This window comes from Talpa europaea (assembly GCF_964194135.1).
Source record: "Talpa europaea genome assembly, chromosome: 12".
Lineage (NCBI taxonomy): Eukaryota > Metazoa > Chordata > Mammalia > Eulipotyphla > Talpidae > Talpa > Talpa europaea.
The window spans coordinates 84,212,351-84,233,565 of record NC_140079.1 but is presented as its reverse complement, the minus strand read 5'-3'; the positions used below and the strand labels follow the sequence as shown (position 1 = coordinate 84,233,565).

General features: G+C 40.9%; 1 protein-coding gene across 1 annotated transcript; it reads left to right on the top strand.

The window, feature by feature from the left end:
- Window positions 1–813: 813 nt before the first annotated feature.
- On the top strand, window positions 814–20,381 carry CCZ1 (CCZ1 homolog, vacuolar protein trafficking and biogenesis associated; the record flags this gene model as incomplete). Its single annotated transcript, XM_084250510.1, has 15 exons — window positions 814–927; window positions 1,885–1,982; window positions 2,080–2,173; window positions 2,457–2,534; window positions 2,784–2,831; window positions 3,368–3,451; window positions 4,514–4,689; window positions 8,257–8,338; window positions 10,423–10,484; window positions 10,720–10,831; window positions 15,305–15,338; window positions 15,984–16,101; window positions 18,640–18,798; window positions 19,049–19,176; window positions 20,326–20,381. 15 exons carry the CDS (start codon window positions 814–816, stop codon window positions 20,379–20,381), a joined length of 1,443 nt encoding a protein of 480 aa, XP_084106636.1.
- Window positions 20,382–21,215: the final 834 nt, after the last annotated feature.

Genomic DNA, 21,215 nt, shown 5'->3' with positions numbered 1-21,215 from the left:
CGCCTTCAGATCTATGCCAATTTTTGTCCCCGGAGCCAGAGAAACTGGGGAAGGCGCAAACGCTAGTCTGTCGGGCTCCATCCAGCGATCCAGTTAAGTCTTGCAGAGAATTTTTATAACCCTATAAATAACTAGAGGGGCCCGTAGGTGATGAAAACAGGCAAATAGTGGGACAATTGCATCTAAAAGCACCACTTTCGATGCAGAGGCATCATTTGCACCTTCTCCCAAAAAAGACTCCCGCTTTGTTATTCTTTATTTTTAAAAAAGATTTATTTATGCATACAAGAGCCAGAGATGCAGGGCCAGAGATGCGGGGGGGCGGGGGGGGGTACGAGGATTCACCAGACACAGAGTGAGGAACAGAACAGGCAGGCTGACTGAAATACACTGCTGAGGGGAGCAGTGGGCGTGACAGGAGAGGTCTGCCGCGCCATGTGGGTAGCTCCCTGGCTGGCTGGGGATCGAACTTGTGTTGCAGAGGTTGTGCCGTGCTTAACCCCTTGCGCCACCAGGGAAGCCCCCGTTTTGTTATTCTTTAAACACATAGCCCTCGCCTTTAGCCAGGACAGAAATCTGGGGGCCGAAGAGTTCACCTCCACGTTAATTCTCGTTTACGTAAGAGACGCCCGTTCGGGAGACGAGCAGGACCCAGGCGCCCGGGCGAGGCGGAAGGCGACGCTGGGCCGGGCCCCGCTTCCGGGTCGCGGCGAGCACTTCCGGGGCGCGGGCCGGCGAGGCGGAAGAGCGGTCTCCTCGCGGCGGCTGTCTCCCGGCGGCGGAGGACGCTCCCGGGGCGGGGGCCGGGCCGGGATGGCGGCGGCGGCGGCCGGGGCCGGGGCCTGGGCGGCCCAGGAGAAGCAGTTCCCGCCGGCGCTGCTGAGCTTCTTCATCTACAATCCTCGCTTCGGGCCGCGCGAGGGAGAGGTAGGCGGAGGGGGGCCGCGCGGGCTGCTGCTGGAAGGCCGGGGCGGGGGTGGAGGGGGGGGACCGGCCGGCGTCCGGCCCGGGGAGTCGCGGGGTGCGCCCGGGAGGCGGCCCTGGCCCGCCCAGCGCTGGGCAGCACCTGTCACTCCGCCCTCCCGAAGCGGCACTTACTGACTGCTTTGTGCCAGGTGTGCACCCCGGGCCCGGGGATACGGCGGGGCCGGGCAACGCAGGCCTGTTTCAGGTCCTGGATCAGTGCCTGTGTGGTGAATGAAGGTTCGTCAGGTTAATCCCTCCACACAGGTTGAGTATCTTTTCTCTTTGCATCCATTCTGGGTCATTACAGTTAAGCTTGTGTCTTTGTTACTGGAAGTTCCCGACTAGAAGAGTGGAACAAGAGTGGAGGACTGTAGCCCTCAAATTATGTTATGCGGGACTGGTGAAGCCTCGGAATGTTATTTTTTTCCCCCGAAATAATAAATAAATGGGGGTGGGGGGTGTGTTTGTGTTTTCGATGGGGACGGTGACTTCCTCAGAGGATGTCCGGAGCTACGTTTTGTTGGCAGCAGATCATAAAGGCTGTCAGTCCAAATGCCTGTGAATCTAATAGATTTAATTTGCTGGGAGATTTGTCTGTGCACGTGTGTACATGCTTGTTTCTTACAAGCGTTTGGTTTTTTACAAGCTAGAGGGAAGAGAAATGCAAAGGTTGAGTTTTCAGAGCATGTTCTTTTGTCTAGTGCTACTTCAGATGACATGTGGCTTAGGGAAGATCACGATTGCCTTACAGGCTGGTGGGCGTTATTTACGCAATGATGGTAATTCTTTCTAAAAAGGGCTTTTGTTTGGTCTTGCCCTTACCATGGATGACATGAGAGGTTAGCACTAAACAGCGTTTTAGACAACTAAGATGAAAAAGTGCTTATTTTGATGTGCTTCTGTTTCTTCATACTTTAGGAGGAAAATAAAATTTTGTTTTATCATCCAAATGAAGTAGAAAAGAATGAAAAAATTAGAAATGTTGGATTATGTGAAGCTATTGTACAGTTTACAAGGTAAAGCCTTTAAATGTGCTTTTGTGAAGCTCAGTGAATTCTTACAATTTATACTGGAGAATTGTCGACACCAAACATATTCTTTTAACCTTTTTAGGACCTTTAGTCCATCAAAACCTGCAAAATCTTTACATACACAGAAGAATAGACAGTTCTTCAATGAACCAGAAGAAAATTTCTGGATGGTCATGGTATTTACATACACAGTACATCTTTTTGAATCTATACAGTAAAGCTATGGGTGATCTTTATTGTTAGGAACTTAGGAAAGCCCTCTAGCATTGCATCAAAGTAAAATTAAAGTTGGTTGCAATTTTAAAAATCAAACTCCCATTCAGTATATATGTTCTTGGGGCTCTTTTAAAAAGTTATGTGTCCAGTGTTTTAACATGTTCAAATTTTTTTAATTAAGGGAAAATTAAAAACACATATAAATTGATTCATTGTGTAATGTCAGTTTATCAAACTTTGTAGGTTGTTCGGAATCCTATAATTGAAAAGCAGAGTAAAGATGGAAAACCAATTGTTGAATACCAAGAGGAAGAGTTGCTGGTAATATGTCGTTTCTTATTTCATCATTTTAGGAAAAAAATGATTACTAAATAGATTGGGTGACTTACTTGGTCAAATTTAAACTAGGTTACTTTGCAGAAATTTGAGCACCCCTTATTTTCAGCTGTTGTAGGACCAAGTTTATAAGCATTATATTGCTTTACCAAGAGTCATTGTATCTTTGCTATATGATAGACACTTTTTCCCCCTTGAATTGAAATCTGTGCTGTATCTTTGTGTTGTTTGTAGGACAAGGTTTACAGTTCAGTGTTACAGCAGTGCTACAGTATGTACAAGGTAAGCATGACATTCTTTCTGAATTGAGAATCTAACCAGTTACCTTTATTTACAGAGGTGGTTTAAAAATAATTCTCAATTCTAGGGATGACTGCAGAGTGACTGTGTATCTACTAGAGGGGAAGAAATATTGGGGCCTTTGAAATAGTATTGAGATTTGTGTATACACTTATTCGTTGAGCATCTGTTCCTGGCCTTCTACTAGGAATATATCACCATTGGTGAACCAGAGAACTCATCTTCCAAAGGAATGTATATACTCTAATATTTGCATGATTTAACAATTCTGGCTATATTACATGAACCAAAACTTAGATATGAATGGATGCTTAAAAAAAAAATGCCTAGGACAGTTCAGTGGTTTCATAAAAGTAGCAGCATCACTGAAGTGTATTTTTTGCAGCTTTGTAACTCAGGCTTTCTTGTATTTAAAGGAACTGGAGGGTCACATAAGGTTAATTAATTAATCTAAAAAGAACTAATGGTACTGTTACATGGAATAGGAAATTGACCTTGTAAAAACTTTATACCTTTAGCTCTTTAATGGTACATTTCTGAAAGCCATGGAAGATGGAGGTGTCAAACTCCTAAAAGAAAGATTAGAGAAATTCTTTCATCGGGTAAGTATTTTGATTTTTATTTATAATCTTCATAGTGTTCAAGCAGACCTTTAGAGAAATGTACATGTGTGGCAAAACCAGACCTTGAGGCAGGTCATTAGACTGGCACTCTTGAGTCCTTTTCTCACCTTGTGGGTAGGACCAGAGCATCCTGCCACTTGTGCACAGCCCCTTAAAGCACCTTGGAGACATCTTGTGGCCTCATCCTTGTCCTCTGTGTGTCTGTTAACATGGACTTACTCATAATCATCCTTACTGTGTGGTGGATTGGTAATTAGCAGAATTTAAACGTACTGGAGTTGCACAGTCTTATGGATTGATTCTGTTCACTAAACAAGATTATATTGACTCAATAAAAGTTTTTGGCTGTGACACAGACTTTATCATTTGTAGTTACAATTTGATTTCCCCCGAGTAATAAATGAATGTTCACAAATAGTTGTATTCTCTTTCATGATACATTGAATTTTGCCCATCTCACCCCTCCTTTGGTCCAAGTTAGTTTATCTTACAGGAATAATTCCCAACTTGTTTTCTCCCCATTTGATAATCTATCCTACAATGTTTTGTTTTTATGAATTTTCTTTCTTGTTTCTTCACTTTAATGTCTTTAATTATTCACTTTTATACTGTCTTCTGATTTCTCATCACTCTTCGCCTATCAACATTCTGTTAATGGGTTCAGCTGTTGTCCTGACTACACATCTTTTCACATAATTTTCTTACAAGATCATGTCTGTCCATCATTATATACATTGCTAATGATGTTAAGCTATAATAATTTGAGAAGCATTAATATATGAAAGTGAGTACTTCAAATAGTAGAAACACAATTCTGAGTAAATGTTAACTAGTCATGTTGAACTTTATATTTTGAAATTGATACGGGTTTCAGATTCAGTTACCTGAAACTTACTTATCTGGTCTTGTCAGTGTGCTGTTTGCCAGTATGTAACTATTCCATAAATGTTAGTCTAATATAAGATTAATTATTTTCACTTGTCAAAGAATACAACATTTAGTGTACTATTAGTAAAGTTTATGCCTTATTTTTTCCTACAGTATTTGCAAACATTGCATTTGCAGTCTTGTGATCTGCTTGACATTTTTGGCGGAATCAGCTTCTTCCCATTGGATAAAATGACTTATTTGAAAATCCAGTCCTTTATTAATAGAATGGAAGAAAGCCTGAGTATAGTCAAATATACTGCCTTTCTCTATAATGATCAACTCATCTGGTAGGTACCCTCTCAGGATTATTAAGCAAGTTGATGGGTTTTCATACAGAATTTGTTTTCTCCATTGAAAATGAATTCCAGATGAAAATGCATCTCCTTTTTAACAGACATCTCCTTTGTTTATCAGGCAACTCTATACTGTAATAACTTTTCTAGTTTTCTGAGATAGTAACAGTGCGATAGTGTGATGAAAGTTAATGCTGCTATGAAAGGTTAAAGAGACCCGCTGTCGGGTCTAAAGAGGAGAGGTAAAAATGACAGGAAGTGTAGCCATCCTCGGTGGCCGGAAGATAAAGGGGAGTGGGTCAGACTCCCATAGCAGTCCATGACCTTGGGGGCCACTGTCAAAGAAAGGTCAAGTGCTGACAGTCTGATATAACACGCACCCTGATGTGGGTGTGAGCTTTAGGAGTGAGAGGGTAAGACCTGGAGCAAGAGGGTTCCCTGTGAGCTGAGCAGATCACGATGGGAGTCCTGGAGCCACAGTGACCAACTGAGTTGAACTCACAGGGCTACTTGTTGCCCCATTCCTGGGAATCCTCTTGGCATCTTTATCACTGACAAACAGTGACACCCCCTAGAGTAATGAATGACAGCCCCTAGAAGTGAACAGCACATGGCTCTGGTGACTGCATGGAGTTGCTCGGTAGTTCACCTTAACCTGCTGACTGGGATGTCACAAATCCCAGGCATTCATGGCAAGAAAACTTCAAGAAAATAGCTCATTTTCAGAGGCTATTTCTTGTTTCAAAGCTGGTATATTTATGTTTACTTCTATTTCTACATTGAAGTGATCTAAATGAGTTCCAACACATGGTCAGAACCAGGCACATTGTATGTGTTCAGTGTACATTGATCGTGAGCTCAAAGCAAATGAGCAAATTTAGGAGACAATCTTTCATAGTCCTGTTTGGACTATATTGCATCTAATGAGTGGGTTTGGTTTTTGCAGTGACCTTGTCATTTACTGCTACTAGTCAGAGAACATCAATTCATTATCTTTTCCAGGGTTTTTGGCCTGTTTCTTTTTTGAGAGAATTTTCTTTTTAGTGAATTGATCTGCTTTTCAATTCACTTTTATGAGTAATTGCCCTAGATATTTCTTAAGTTGCTCAAAGCTGACCATACCCTTTGATCTTGCTAGATTATTACTGTCAACATGTGGCAGTAACATATTCTGTGTCATAGACTCAAGTGAGCCTAATGTAAAGGATTCTGTGTGGTGTGGTCACCACCTTATCCTCAGTAGAGTTTTTGCTGCAAGTTCCCAAATGAAGTAACTTGGCTTGCAGGAGTGAAATGCAGTGCCCCTGACCACCGGGCCCTGTGGCTTACATAGTGGGAGTTGCTCTTTGACTCAGGGTAGGTGGGGTGGGCATAATGTAAAATAACTAAAGTCCAGTTAGCTTTGGGTAAAACACAGAAAAATCAGTCTTTTGTGCACACGTGAATCAGTTGAGATGTCTGCTGAAGAAAAGCTTGTTTTTTTTTTTTTAATCCTCTTAGATAACTATTCATGAAGCAGAGTATCTATATCTCTGAGGCTGTGGGCTATTTCCTGTTTGATGGAGTTCTGAATTATTTGGAATTACAGAGCACAGTTTTGTTTAAGTTTATTTGTGCTAAGGAAGCAACTCTTGAGTTTTGTTTTTCGTTTTTAGTTTGGGGTCATTGAAGATTGGCATGCAGTTGTCAGAACTTTTCCCTGATGGCAACATTTCATGATTGTAATACAACATGACTTCATTTATTTGCATTTGTAGGGGAGCAGGAATAGGCATGGCGGTGACATACAAGAGAATGGCTCATGGAGATTATAACTAGGCGGGGCTCTAGGCAGGTATCCCCTGGGGAAAGTGAGTGTATTACACTCTGAATGGTTGGCTGCGACTTACTTTTTTTTTGATCTTTTACCCAGAAAACCAAAACCAAGGTCTTTAATGCTTTGTGTTAAGCTTTAAGTGAAATAATAAAAACAGAGTCCTAAGTACATTGTACCTAGTAAGCAGTTAATAAGTGTTGTCATCCATTTCCTTTTGTAGAGTGTTTTTCTTTTCAGTATTCTCTGATCTGGAATAACATTGTGCAATAAGAATATAATGCAAACCACAGAGATAATTTCCAATATTTTAGTAGCCACATTAAAATAAAAGAACCTGGTAAGCTTGATAACAATATTTTAGATATATTTAGTAGTAAACTATTTTAAACATTATTAATGAGATATTCTTTTTGTGATAGATCTTTCAGATCCACTGTGTATTTTACATTCATTTCAGCTAGCTGTATTTTGAGTGTTCAATAGCCAGATATGCCGAGTAGCTGCTCTATTGGAAACATAGCTCTTCATAGATTGCCCAGAACACACTTGTTATAACGCATCTTTTAAGTAATAGCCCCTCCTTTCCCGTACTTCTTATTTATATGCTAAAAAGAAAATAATATCCAGAACCCTTTTTGTCTTTGTTTTCCTTTCTCTCCCCTTGTCTCAATTATTTCTGCAAACCAAACATTGGTGATTTTTTTCAGGTGTTTGATTTGGAAATTCCGTCTGCCTACTTGGCTACATGACACTTGGGGCGTTGGCGTTGTCATAGAACAAGCGCTAAAGGTTCTCAACCACTTCTTCTCTACTGATCTTAACTTTGGACCCAGAACTGCTCTTTCTACTTGGTAGAAAATAAACCTGTGAAGGGTATAAGGCTCTGTTATAGATTGAGTTGTGAACAAGGCATGAAAAGAGCCTTAAAAGTAGAGAGTTGGTATAGGAAGAGGAAAGGGTGAAACAGAATTGCAGAAGTCTAGGGAAGTGAGTGTATTTATTAGCTAAGACAGACCAGACTCTTTCTAATGTAAAACTTCTCTGGGAAAAGAAGAACAAGTCTCTGGTATATGACATAAAGGCTAGATTTATATAAAGTTATGTTTCCTCATAGGATTTTTAAAATTATCTTGACTAGAAAAAACCCAGATATAGACTCATCATCTTTTTCATCCCTACTTAAAAAGCCAATTTCAAATGGAATCCGATGCCTGCCAATTTCTCTGCACTTTTTTCTACACACTCTTTTTTGCCTCATTTCAGATTAAATGATTTGCCAGAAAGTTTGTCTCTTCCTCCTCTTTGACTATGCTGAAATCTAGAAAATTAAAATCTGCATGAATTTCTGAGATATAGCAGGATCAAATCCCATCAGCATACTAATATTTTCTGAGATACTAGAGATACTGGCCGAACGAATGTTGCAGGAAGCAGAGAGATCGCTGCCGCCTGAAATGCAGCATTGTCTCTTGATGCTGCCTAGAGACCCCCATATGGAATTAGCTCTTCCAGAGAATCAAACCTGCTGTTACTCATTATGTAAAATGGCATGTAAAATGCCAGATTACTACCTAGTTGCTTTCGGCAGGGCAAGATCAAGTTCAAGCGTCCAGCTCAAGGACCAGCCAGTCTAGGAAAGGGTTTCTTGATCTAATGTAAGAGAAGAAAAGAACTGTATCTCAGAGTAGTAGAAAGACACAAGACCAATCCCAACTTTTAACAACAATGCTTTTGTGATGTTTCAGGAGTGGATTAGAACAAGATGACATGAGAATTCTGTACAAATACCTCACCACATCTCTATTTCCAAGGCATATTGAACCTGAGGTATGACTGAGGACTAATCTCTGTCGCGCGCGCTCTCTCTACTTGTGTATACCTGTGTACACAGACAACTACGCAGGTTGAGGGGTGAGGAGGAGGGTGGAGTGAAGTGGTGCATGAGCAGCTCTAATTTATAGTTTACATTACTATTGTAATACTTCATGATATTTGTGTATCACTTAGCAAAACCATGTGTGTCCTTTTTTCATTTTGGTATGCTCAGTTGCAGTAGCAAAGGAATGTTTTTAAGAGGAGTTTCATTGAATAACAGAAAAAACTGGATTTTTAGGTAGAGTTCAGGGAACTTTGAAAGTGCCAGGGATCTCTGAAAAAAATTTATTTAATTTCCTTTATATTCTTTTCGTTAACAAACATGAGATGTAATTTTGACTAGATATTATATTGCCTGCCTACCTTTTCCACTCTGGTATTTAATTCCTGGTTTTCTACAGAAAACTGTAAATATCTCATTGTTCTCCCCAGAGTGTCCACTTTGCTTTCATTAGGGTGGAAGTGAAAATTAATTCACTGCCCATAAAGCCGTCGCTACTCAGGTACAGGTGTGCACTTTGTCTCTTACCCTCCCTCCCTTCCTGTCTCTCTCTTTTTAAGGCCTTGACTTGAAACAACAGGAAAAATCTCTGATAACAAGTTGAAAGCAAGATTTTGAGAAAGACCTGTTCTTTTGCTTAGTTCCTTTGTGGGCAGTGACTAACATTTCTGAACAGTGGACCATGTGCCAGACATTGTCCTAAATGCCCAGCAAATATGCATTGTCTCATGACCTCCTGAAAGCAACCCTAAGAGTTGGGTGCCTTATCTCCATCTTCCAGAAAGGATACTCAGGCTGAGGAAGCTTAAATTATTCACCAGGGTCACTCTGCTATACGTGACAGAGTCAGGACTTGATACGTGGACAATACATGGACTTGATATCAGGGTTGGCTGGATGCCAAAGCACCAGCTTAAGGTGACCCCTCCTAGGATCACTGCAGGAGGCTCTCCATGTGTGACATTGCCACCACAGAAACCTCCGTTTAGTGCTTTATTTAGTGATGTCTAGTACTTTATTCCCAAAAGGGTGACATGAGATGAAATTAAGTCCTTTATATCATTGCCTAGTATGTATTAACTACATGGAAGATTTGAGTTATTCCTATAAAGACAATTAAATCAATATATGAAATTTAGGGTACCCTGAGGTTATGATATGTTCTGGTTAAAATCAGTGAGTTCTTTATGTACCCCTATAGTCTCCCTTCATTTTGGGGTATGAGGTTCTCCTCACCAAATTGATAGAGAAAAATGGCATGGACCATATTTTAAAAACTGACAACAACAAATACTGATGAGGATGTGGAGAAAAAAGAACTCTGTTGTATTGATGGTGGGGATGCAAACTGGTCCAACCACTATGGAAAGCTATGTGGAGGATCCTCAAATTACTAAAAATGGGTCTGCCATATGACCCAGCAGTTCTACTCCTAGGGACCTACCTAAAGGACACAAAACACTAATTTGAAAGGAAACCTGCACTCCTATGTTTATTGCAGCACTTTTTACAATAGCCAAGATATGGAAACAACCCAAATGTCCCAAAACAGATGAATGGATCAAGAAGATAATGTATATATATGCAGTGGAATACTACTCAGCAATCAAAAATGATAAACTCATGCCATTCACAGCAACATTGATGGAGCTGGAAGGGATTATGCTCAGTGAAATAAGTCAGGAGGGAAAAGAAAAACTTCCAGGAGGAATATAGGGAAACCAAACAAAGTGTCATAAAAAAGACAAAACTTGCCATCACAGAGCTGAGTGATCCAGCAAGGGTGGTGGAGGGAGAGGGGAATCAAAACAGGGGAGGGAAGAGCACAAGTATATAGAGTCACAATTAAATGGGTGATGTGGTGGTAGAAGATTTATGGGGACTACACCTGCGGGAAGGAATCAGATATTGAACAAAAATGAACAACAATGTAAGAAAATAAAGTTTAATCAATCAAAAAAAAATGGCATGGAACCAACTAGTAGATATGAATGCTATCTAGTAAGTCATTTCTCAACATTAAATTTGTTTACAGTTGGCAGGAAGGGATTCTCCAATAAGGGCAGAAATGCCAGGAAATCTCCAACACTATGGAAGGTAGGACTGCTATTTTTTGTTATACAATATTGAGTTTTATTATTATTTTTGCCAAGATAAAATCATAATTTCTGTTGTGCTATTTGGAAATTCTCATTATCCAGTGAACTAAAACTATTATTTTTTGTTTTCCAAAATAATGTCTAACTTCAAAAAAATAGATATATGTAAGTAGAAATGTACTTGTGTCTATATTTGCTAACTGAATTAAGGAATCTCTGTGCTTGCTTTTAAGATTTCTTACTGGACCTTTGAACCTTAATGATCCGGAAGCAAAATGCAGATTCCCCAAAATTTTTGTAAATACAGATGACACCTATGAAGCGCTCCATTTAATTGTTTATAAGGTAACAACTTTTCCCCTCTAGTATTTCAGATTAATACTAAAGTAGATCTTTCCTGCATGTGTACATGAGCATCGGCGCATATTGGGAACCTTTGAAATGTTTCTTGGAACAGATGTTGGAAGTTCTGAATGTTGTAAAACTCATCATGGGTGCTCTTCTGGGAAGTAATTTTATTTTCAGCTCCTTTTAAAGTGTTGTTATTCATGAAAGAGTAACTGTAGGGCTGTGACTCACAAACATTTACGTCCCTCATGCTCACCAATCAGAGGCTGTCAAAGGTGGGTGTTGCTCCTAATTAGCTACCTCCTAGAAGTGGCCTACCTGTACCGTGAATAATGCTTTCTCTTATCTCTCTTTTAAAGTTCTATCAGGACAGTCCTTATTTCTGTCAGGATAACATCTTGGAAGGATATGTATTGTTAGGTTGGTTTCTTTAAAGGTAGTATAGTGTTCAAGAAAGAAGACAGCATATGCGTTTGTCTTCTTTCCTACTTCACAGTATAATTATGTTAGAGTTGTGTTCTAAGCCTTAATTCATGAAGGTTGAGCAGTGACGCCACAGGAGTAGAGAAAGAGGTGAACATCGGAGAAGGGAATTTGGTCACTTCCTAGAAGAGAGGAAGGAGATGGAAGAGTGATGCCTGATAGAGGAGGGTGGAGGATGCGTCAGCCTACATACATGAGTGCAGAGTGTAGTACCCTGAGCCAGAAGCCCAGAGAAGCTCCCATCTTGGGCAGTCATTTGAGGTATCAAGATGGGAAGTAGGCTTGGAAAGGAGATTAAAAACCAGTCAGCTTCCCCTCTCTCCCCTTCCTTATAAACCTGGCCACAGATGAGGGTCTTTTAAACAAACACTGTGAAGAGATGCAGAGTGGCTAGGGCCCAGCTCGCTCTGCTATGGCTGTGCACCTGGGCGCTGCTCCTCTTGCACTCGAGGTAAAGCTTCCTTCCTGGCCAGCCTCTTGGTTCCCTCACTGTAAGTACTATCAGGAAGACAAAACTGTTGGTCTGAGAAAAACTAAAATGATTCTGGGAACTGAAAAGAACTTTTAAAATTTAGTGTCAGGTCTCCCTGGTGGTGCAAGGGGTTAAGACGCAACCTATGAAGCTGTCCACAGCCACTGCAAACACGAGTTCGATCCCTGGCCAGGGAGCTACCCACGTGGTGGGGCAGACCTCTCCTATCTTTCCCGCTGCTCCCCTCAGCAGTGTATTTCAGTCAGTCTGCCTATTCTGTTCCCCACTCTGTCTCTGGTGAATTCTCTCATCGTGCCCCCCTCACCCGCACCTGTGGCCTATACCCCAGCTCTTGTATGCATAAAAATAAAATAAATCTTTTAAAAAATAAAATGAAATTTAGTGTCCACAAATATTAGAGAAGTTGTGTCTATAAAACTGTTGAAAGTAGTTGAAAGTACAATTTTTAAAATATTTTTTGTTGTGGTAAAATATAGGTAACAAATTTGCTGTTTTAATTATTTCTAATTAAATTAAGAAATTAGATGTAAGAAATTCATTAGAGGGATTCAAGACAACTTCCTGTCTCAGAATATAAGATAAAATGTCAAGAGATCGTAGTATAGGAGGAAGGTGAGTGTTCAGGAATTTCAACCTCTGATTAACAGAAAATGGAGAAAACAAAATGAGTAAAGTAATGTGATAAGAACATGTCTAGCTGAAGAGGAACACATTTTCTACATTGAAAGGGCGCACTGGACATCTAGCACAGTAAATATAAAGATCCACAATGAACAATTTCAGAAATACAAAGAAACAGTTCTAAAAGCTTCCAGCAGCAAATCAGGTCACCTGTAAAAGAACAAAAACAAAACTGGCTTTGTAGTTTCCATGCCAGCACTAGATGATAGGTGGCAGAGGTGAAAGACTTCTAAATTTCTAAGAGAAAATGAATTTCAGCATAGAATTCCTTGTCAAGCCAAACTATCCATCATAGGTGAGACGAGGGAAAATACATTAAACATGAAAGGTCTCAAAAGGTTACCAGGGCCTCCTTTCTTCAGATGTTGCATAAAATTGTACCTCACTAGGGGAAACCAAGAAAGGAGGAAACCAAGAAAGAGAACACCCTGGAATCTAAAATAGTGTTCTCCATGAGAACGGTAAAAGGAAGACGTGGCTTGACAGAGCTCTGAAGGTCTGCCAACAAACCGCAAGTGCTTTCACGAGGGCACAGGGGAAGGGGTCTCTGTTCTGATGAGAGGACTCAAGAGTAAAGATGTTTCATTCATAAAATAATGTGGTTAAGAGATTCAATTATATGTGTAATACAATAAAGAATGGCAAAGGGAGAGGAGAATTCCAGGGGAAATATAAAAAGGTAGGGTATGAAAATGAACCAGAATCAAATGGGACATAATTTAGAGCAGTAATTAGAGTAGAGGGAAAAGCCCATTTCTAATATTAAACTAAAATCATTGTCCTGTTGACTCTGGGGTAATGACTGTGAACTCTAATGAAGGAGATCTGAGCCTGGCACACTGCTGGAGTACCATTTTTGGAGTCCGCTGGTAGCTACAGTATCATGATAGAGTAGACATGATATTGGCATTGTGCTCACATTAAGTTTTATTTTAATTAAGTGGCTTTATTGAGATAGAATTCACGTAACTTCACATAACGTGTAATTCACCCATCTAAAGGGTACCGTTTAATAGTCTCCAGCTGCAAAGTTCAGGGGTCCCCACAGCTATTCTTAGAGTCTATAGTTTGCTAGAAGGACTCACAAAACTTGGAGAAGCTGTTGTACTCACAGTTTATTATAGCAGAAGAGCATGGGTTAAATTCAGCCCAGGGAAGAGGCAGCTCCAGGGCTCAATTATTCTACACACAAAAAAACCCACATACATTGACTGGGACTGGCCCATAAGCCATCAAATTTGCCACCATTTTTATAGGCAAGTAATAATAAATGTTTAGTTGCAGAATAGTGTAACTGAAGTTCACTTTGACCGTGTAAAAGTGAAGTAGCTGACCGAGCCAGGCAATGGAAGTGTGGCAAGGTTAGGGACTCATGGGTATGTAAGTGTCCTCTTTTAAAAACTAGCAGTTCTGGGGCCTCCCCTGGTGGTGTGGTGGTTGAGTACTGGGCTGCAGAGCTGACGCAGCCTCTGCAGCGCCAGTTCGATCCCCGGTCACCAGCGAGGGTCCCACATGGCGTGCAGACCTCTTCTGCCGCGCCCGCTGCTCCCCTCAGCAGCGTGCCTCGGTCTTTCTGCCTGTTCTGAGTTCTCGCACCCTCCCGTGCTTCTGACTGTACCTGGTGCTTGTATAAGTAAATAAATAAAATTTTTAAAAAATGAACAATGATGTAAGAAAAAGAAATATAAAAAAAAAGTGGCAGTTCTAATGTGGCTGCCTGTGACTGGTGTGTGGTGAGCGGGCCCTCCATCTTTGAGGCGCCCGGGGAGGAACAAGGATCAGGGGAGGAGGAAGAAGGCAGATGAGGCGAGGGGTCACATGCATCCTCTCATAAGCAGGAAGCTGGGAGAGTGTCTCAAGGTGACAGCATGTGGCCATATTGTCTACCAGTGGGTGAGAGGTTCCCGTGGGGCCAGGCCCAAGAGAAGAAAGTGCTTCATCATAAGCCTTTTACATCCTTTGCCTTTTTTATTTTATTTTTTATTTTTTAAAGATTTATCCATTTATGCACACAAGAGCTGGGGTACAGGCCAGACATGTGGGGGGTGAGAGGATTGACCAGAGACAGAGTGGGGAACAGAACATGCAGACTGACCGAAGTACACTAGTGAGGGGAGCAGCAGGCAAGTCAGGAGAGGTCTGCTTCGCCATGTGGGTTGCTCCCTGGCTGGCCAGGGGATCAAACTGGTGCTACAGAGGCTGCGGATTGCTTCATAGTGCGGTGGTTAACCCCTCGCGCCACCAGGGAGGCCCTCTTGGCCTTTTTTAATGCTGTGCACAGTTTTGATAAATTTAAACATTTTTGGTTCTTTAATTTCTTGGTTGCCATAGCTTGCTGTTATTTGCTAATGTCATAATTTAGACATGGTGACGTTAATTTGTGGGTTTTTTTAACTTGTGTTAATAAAAATTGTCACAGACACAAAACTAGAGACTAGAATATTGAATCCCCAGCTCCCCCTCTTGCAGCTTAATTAACAATATGCTAATCTTTCATCTGTCTGTGTGTTTTGTTTTAGTTTTTTGCTAGAACATTTTAAACCATCATGTCATTTCACTCATAAATGCTTTGATTTGCATCTCTAACAAGGACATCTGTTTTAACTTCACCACTATGCTATTATAACACTGTTAACCACAAAATAGACAGTATTTCCTTAATAGCTAATATCTACTCTATATCCAGATTTCTCTAGTAGATACAAAATGTCTTTGTAAAGTTCATTTGTTCAACTCAAGATTCAAACAAGGACACTGCATTTGGTTATTTAAGTTTCCTTTTTTATAATCTTTGATTTGTTTTCTCCTCTCAGGCCATGAGTGCAGCTGTGTGTTTTATGATTGACGGTAAGTGAGTGCCTTTATCTGACTTCATCCTAATTAGATAGACCTTCCCTCTTTACAGTTTGTTTTGTTCTGTTCCTAAATGATAAATATATTGTCATAAACAACACTGAGATTCCATGAAGTACCATTTCCATGTGGGACCTCTGCCACCATAACCATCTGTTTCTAATATTTCTTAAGTCCTGGTTTTCTTGCTTGTTGGCAGCAACAGCTGGGCACCTTTCTGTGCTCCTTACCCCATCTTCGCCCCTGACTGAAGTCATAGGAGTATTTATCTCAAAGAGGGCTTTGAGGATTAAATGAGGAATATTCGTAAAGTCGCAAACATCACCTGGCCCATGAATGGTCTGTAGTGCTTGTTAAATATAAATATTTTCCCTTCTTAGGTCTACACGGGTTAGATAAATGGGTTGCCCCACCCGACGTCCTTAAGTCAATAGTCACAGTGAGCCAGCTCTTTGACTTTTTCCATCTTAAATATGATTAATTTTGACTCTTCTGTTTGGAGGGGAAGGGGATCTATTGTTTTATTTCCCAGATCAATAAATTTTTAATTTGAATACTGTTAAGATGGTAAAGTAAAGATTGACCCTTTTAATGCGAAGTATTACAGCGCTTACAGCTATTTTTTAAATTGCTTCTTAGCCTCTATACAACCTACGTTGGATTTTTGCCGAAGACTAGACAGCATTGTTGGGCCCCAGCTCACTGTGCTGGCATCTGACATCTGTGAGCAATTTAACATCAACAAGAGAATATCTGGGTTTGTACTTTGCTTTGTGTTTACTTTCGAACATTTAACCAGTCCGGGAAGAATTGTACTGGTTTTTACTAAAGAATGTGGGCAGTATTAATGTTATGTTGCCTCTGAATCCAGAGAACAGCAGTGAGCTGTTCAGTCCTGTCTGAACAGCTTCCTGGGGAGCTGTTCTGAGTTTTCTGCCTCTAGAAGATAGTGGGGGCTGGGTCTTCTATTTATATTCCCTCAGTTCTCCTTTGATTGGACATGAATTTTCAGGATTAGGTGTGCTAGCTACGCCTGTGGACTTGGCCTCGTGAGTACCACATCCCAACTTGACTGACCCAGATTGCAAACTTCACACTGGCAGTAGTACCAGCAGGGTTTGCTCTGTGCAGACAGAGCCTCTGGGTCCTCATGCAAAAGTGTATAGATGAGGTTGGCTGTGGTGTGAGCCATGAGGGCCTTGGTGCTGAGTCTCATGGCCTCAAGGGCTCTGGGCCGAGTATCAGGAGACACAGGTTAAACTCACTTTGACTCTAAAAACACTGAAGTCTTTGAACTATTCTCTATCTTCAGGGTGAAGTAGAATTATTGCAAAGTGAGTAGCTCGAAAGCACTTGAGAAATAGAAGCCCTGTTTATATGGGCTTCCCATGTGTTTGAGAAGTTACTAACATGTAGTGAATTTATGTGTAACTTGGTGTTTGTAGTGTTCAGGTGGTCTTGAGTAAGCACCAGCCTATACAGCCCAATAGCCCAGGGGTTGGGTTTCCTGCATGTGCAGCCTCCAGAGCAGGGCTGCTCACCCTGAGGTAGCAGAGACAGCTTCTAAGCCCCAGTGCAGTGCCATGCCAGACTATTACCTAGACCTGAGTGAAAATGAGGGATACAGTGAGAGATGAGGGAGGGCAGGTGCCAGCTGTCTTGGTTTCTGAAGAATCAGACTCCGAGCTGGGAGCAGTGTGGTAGCATTACCCAGTCACTTAAAGTCATAAAGGATACAACCCAATTAAGGGGTTCACTGTAACAGTAGGTCCTCACTTAACATTGTTGTCAGCAAATTATGACTTTAAGTGACAAAACATAAAAGCAGCTCCTTCAACAGTGTTGTTTTGTTCAGCATTAACCAGAGTTGCTTTTTTCTCATCAGCATCATAATGCAGTGACGCTGAAGGAAGTGATGTTACTTGAGGACCTGCTGTACTTCAGTCAATAAGGCCAATATGGTTTAGGATGCTCTCTGTTTAGGGTCATGAAAGCCGTGTCACTTAGAGTACTGGCTGCAGCTCTGTGGCCATTTATTTATTTATTTTAAGATTTATTTATTTATGCATACAAGAACTGGGGTACAGGCCAGAGGCGTGGATGGTGAGAGGATTCACCAGAGACAGAGTGGGGAGTAGAACTGGCAGATTGACTGAATAAGACTGTTGAGGGGAGCAGCAGGCGAGGCAGGAGAGGCCTGCTGCACCATCTGGGTTGCTTCCTGGCCAGCCAGGGGATCAAACTCGTGCTGCAGTGACTGCAGATTGCTTCATAGGTTATGTCCTAACCCCTTGCGCCACCAGGGAGGCCCTCTGTGGCCATTTAAATGCGTGGGTTGTGTTCCTCCCCTTGCACTGTGGGATAGATCAAGTGTCACTCTTCAAACAGATACACAGGCTTTTCTGCACAGGACCAAATAATAAGTGTTGAGACATAGTAGGCTGTATATCTTTCAACTGTTCAACTATTGTCTAAGTGAACACAGCCATAGACAATACATAAACATACAGGGGTAATGCTGTTCCAATAAAACTTTAGAAAAACAGGGCCAGTTATGACCCCAGGACCATAGTTTGTGAACCCCTCTACTAGAACATAAATGGCCTGTATTGATTCAGTGTGCTTGCTTATTTGTTTTTCAGTGTGCTTTTTTTTTTTAAGTCAGCAAATTATCAAGTGACTCCTATTTAGAAAGCACTATCCTTTTTGAAAGTGGAAAGGATTATGCTAAGTGAAGTGAGTTGGGAGAAGGACAAATACCAGATGATTTCATTCATGTGGAATATAAAGAAACAAAGCCAAAAAAACCCAACAAAACCAAACCTAAACAAATTCTTGGAATTTAACTGCAGAACTGAGCAGGGAGGGGGGCTGCGAAATGAGGGGAAGGAGCCCAGGGGGCTATGCCCAGGATTGTGGATGCTTTGGTGGTGGCATCTTATGATAATATGCATTTGAAGAGGTGTGAACCATGTTGTAAACCAGTGTTGTTACCTTAATGAAAAATGTAATTTAAAAATTTTTCCTTTTATTAAGCAAATCCTCTCAAAATATTTAAAATACTTTGATTTTTTAAAAAAAATACATTTAAGCTTTCTGGAAAATTACATCATATTGAACACCTCAAGGGTATCCAATGAGGAGCCTGTTATTTCCTCACTGAGATTGTTGGTTTGAAGGATGTCACTGAAAGTAAAGCCTTAGCTCTCCAGATATAAAGCTTTAACAATGTAGTTGTATAGTTTGGATAATTATTCTTTTAGAATTTTATCATTTTAATGACTTATTTTCACAGGTCTGAAAAAGAACCCCAGTTTAAGTTTATCTACTTCAACCATATGAATTTAGCAGAGAAAAGCACCATTCATATGAGGAAAACACCCAGTGTGTCACTTACGTCAGTTCATCCGGATTTAATGAAGATTCTGGGTGACATCAACAGCGATTTTACAAGGTAATTCTAACAACTTCTCAAGTGAGGTTCCCCCTCTTAGGGAGTCATTTTCAAAACCAAGTGACCCAGAGCCCTCCAAGGACACTTAGGCTTGACCGCCTTCCTGGTGGCATGTCCGTACAGTCCGTTGAGCCTAGATGTAGCTGCTCACTCGAACACGACTCCCTGAACCTTTCAAGTAACTGAATGTCTTGCACTGTCTGGCTGTACTTTTTACACACTACTGCATTTGGAAACTCTTGTCTTGCAGAGTGGATGAAGATGAAGAAATCATCGTAAAAGCTATGAGTGACTATTGGGTTGTTGGGAAAAAGTCTGACCAGCGGGAGCTGTATGTTATTTTGAATCAAAAAAATGCAAACCTGATTGAAGTAAATGGTAAATACAAGATTTGGTATTTGAGTACAATTTTAATGCTACTAATATTTAAAAACTGTTTTCATTGTACTAAGAAACATGCTATATAGACCAAATCATGATTTGGGATTTTAAGCAGAGGCCTTCATTGCTTAAAGAAAAATCACTACTGGTTCCATTTTATGTTTTGGGTGTTTTTATTTTATTTTTTTAATGTTTTTAAAATATAAGCTATTTTTCAAATTCCTTGGAAAAGTACACTTTCCTATATCATGGGAAACCAGACAGTGACCAAAAGAAAATTTTCTATAATGCTTTGAGGAAAAAAATCACGTAGCTCTGCATACTTTGTATGTCCATTTTTATTTCCTGTGATAAAAACACATTTTATAGGCAGAGCTGCCAGGTTCAGGTGGCAGTTTGCAGCCATCTGTGTTGGTGAACAGAAAATAAGGAGGCGCAAGTGTCCTCCTTGTTCTCTGCCCGGTGTGATCCTAACACCTGCTTTAACTAATCCTGACAGCTCTGCTGCCCTTGAGCTTTGGGTGTCACCGTTACTGGCTTCTTTACCACTCCCCATGAGACCTGGGGCAGGGAGTGCAAGCTACAAGAAATGTTAATGTGAGATGTCATTTTGCTGCGTGTCTCTTCTAGGATATATTAATTTTTTTCCTTTACAGTAATACTCATATCAATAGTTGTATACGTTTGTGTACATTAGAAACATCAGTATTTGTTCATATAAAGTGGGAATTGAGTAAAGTTTAGATGGAGGCGCCTCTGTAGAACATGTGACACAGTGCAAGGTTGCCAAGTGGGGGTTTCATATTGTTACATCAGATTTCTCAAAATTTTAGAAGCTGCCCTCCTAACCCCGCTAACCCATGGGTGTGTTTGGCACTTGGGGTGCTGGATTTGAGCTTTGTCGGGCCCCAAGAAGCAGTGTTTCACTATATTAAATTGCTTTGAAGTTTCGTAGGCACATTAGGTGTGGTTTTTTCCCCTCACTTGATTATTTTCTTACTTAGCCTTTTGAGAGTGAAGGTCAGAGTTAATGCAGTTTGTATTCCCAACTTTATTCCAGAAGAATTTTAGGTACTAATAGATATCATACAACCTTCTAAGTGGGAACCTCTAGTCCTTACTCACTGTTTTCTCTTCTTTTTGCAGAAGAGGTAAAGAAACTTTGTGCAACTCAGTTCAATAACATATTCTTCTTGGATTGACTGAATATGACTCACCGAAATATCTTTTGAAAAACAAATCAGCAAGCATTTTGTTTACCATGGCAGATTATTGGTCATATTATTGACTGGATTAATGACAATAGTAAAGCAATACTTGCTTTGAGGAATCAAATTTCTACTCAGTCTGATGATGCCCTGAGGTTTTTAGATTTTAAATATTTATGTGGACTTAATTAAAGGTAGTCAGTCAGCTACATCTCTATCATTCCATTCTTTTGACATTATGTGAATATTTTACTGGAAAATAAGACTAATAAATTGTTAAAGTTTTTAAAATTCTGGTTTTGCATCGAGTCTCTCTCCAGTTGCTTGTTTGTAGATCACACTGACCAGTGGGTCTATGGCTGGTCCTTGGGAATTTTCTAGCAGTTTGAGTGTCTCAGAGTGGGAGCCCTTCAGTTATGAGACTTGAAATGGGGAACTGTGAGGCATATCCCCAGAGTAGCTGCTAGACCTTGGTTTTTATCTTGAGTACTGCCATGATTTTTAGCCCATTGTGATACAAAGAACTTAGTGGAAGTGACCAGTACTGTCTAGGCACAGCATTAGCATCTGTCAGCTAGAGCTACAGAGTAGCCACAGCTTCGAGTGCGTCTGCATGGTGGAGATGGAGTCTGGTCAAATCGCAAACGTTTGGTGATTGGACGTCCCAGAGTTTGGTTGAAAACTGCTCAGGTGTGGGCCTCCCTGGTGGCGTAAAGGGTTGAGCTGATCAGCACTATGAAGCTATCAGCAGCCACTGCAGCACAAGTTTGATCCCTGGCCAGGGAGGTGACCCACATGGTATAGACCTCTCCTGTCTCGTCCGCTGCT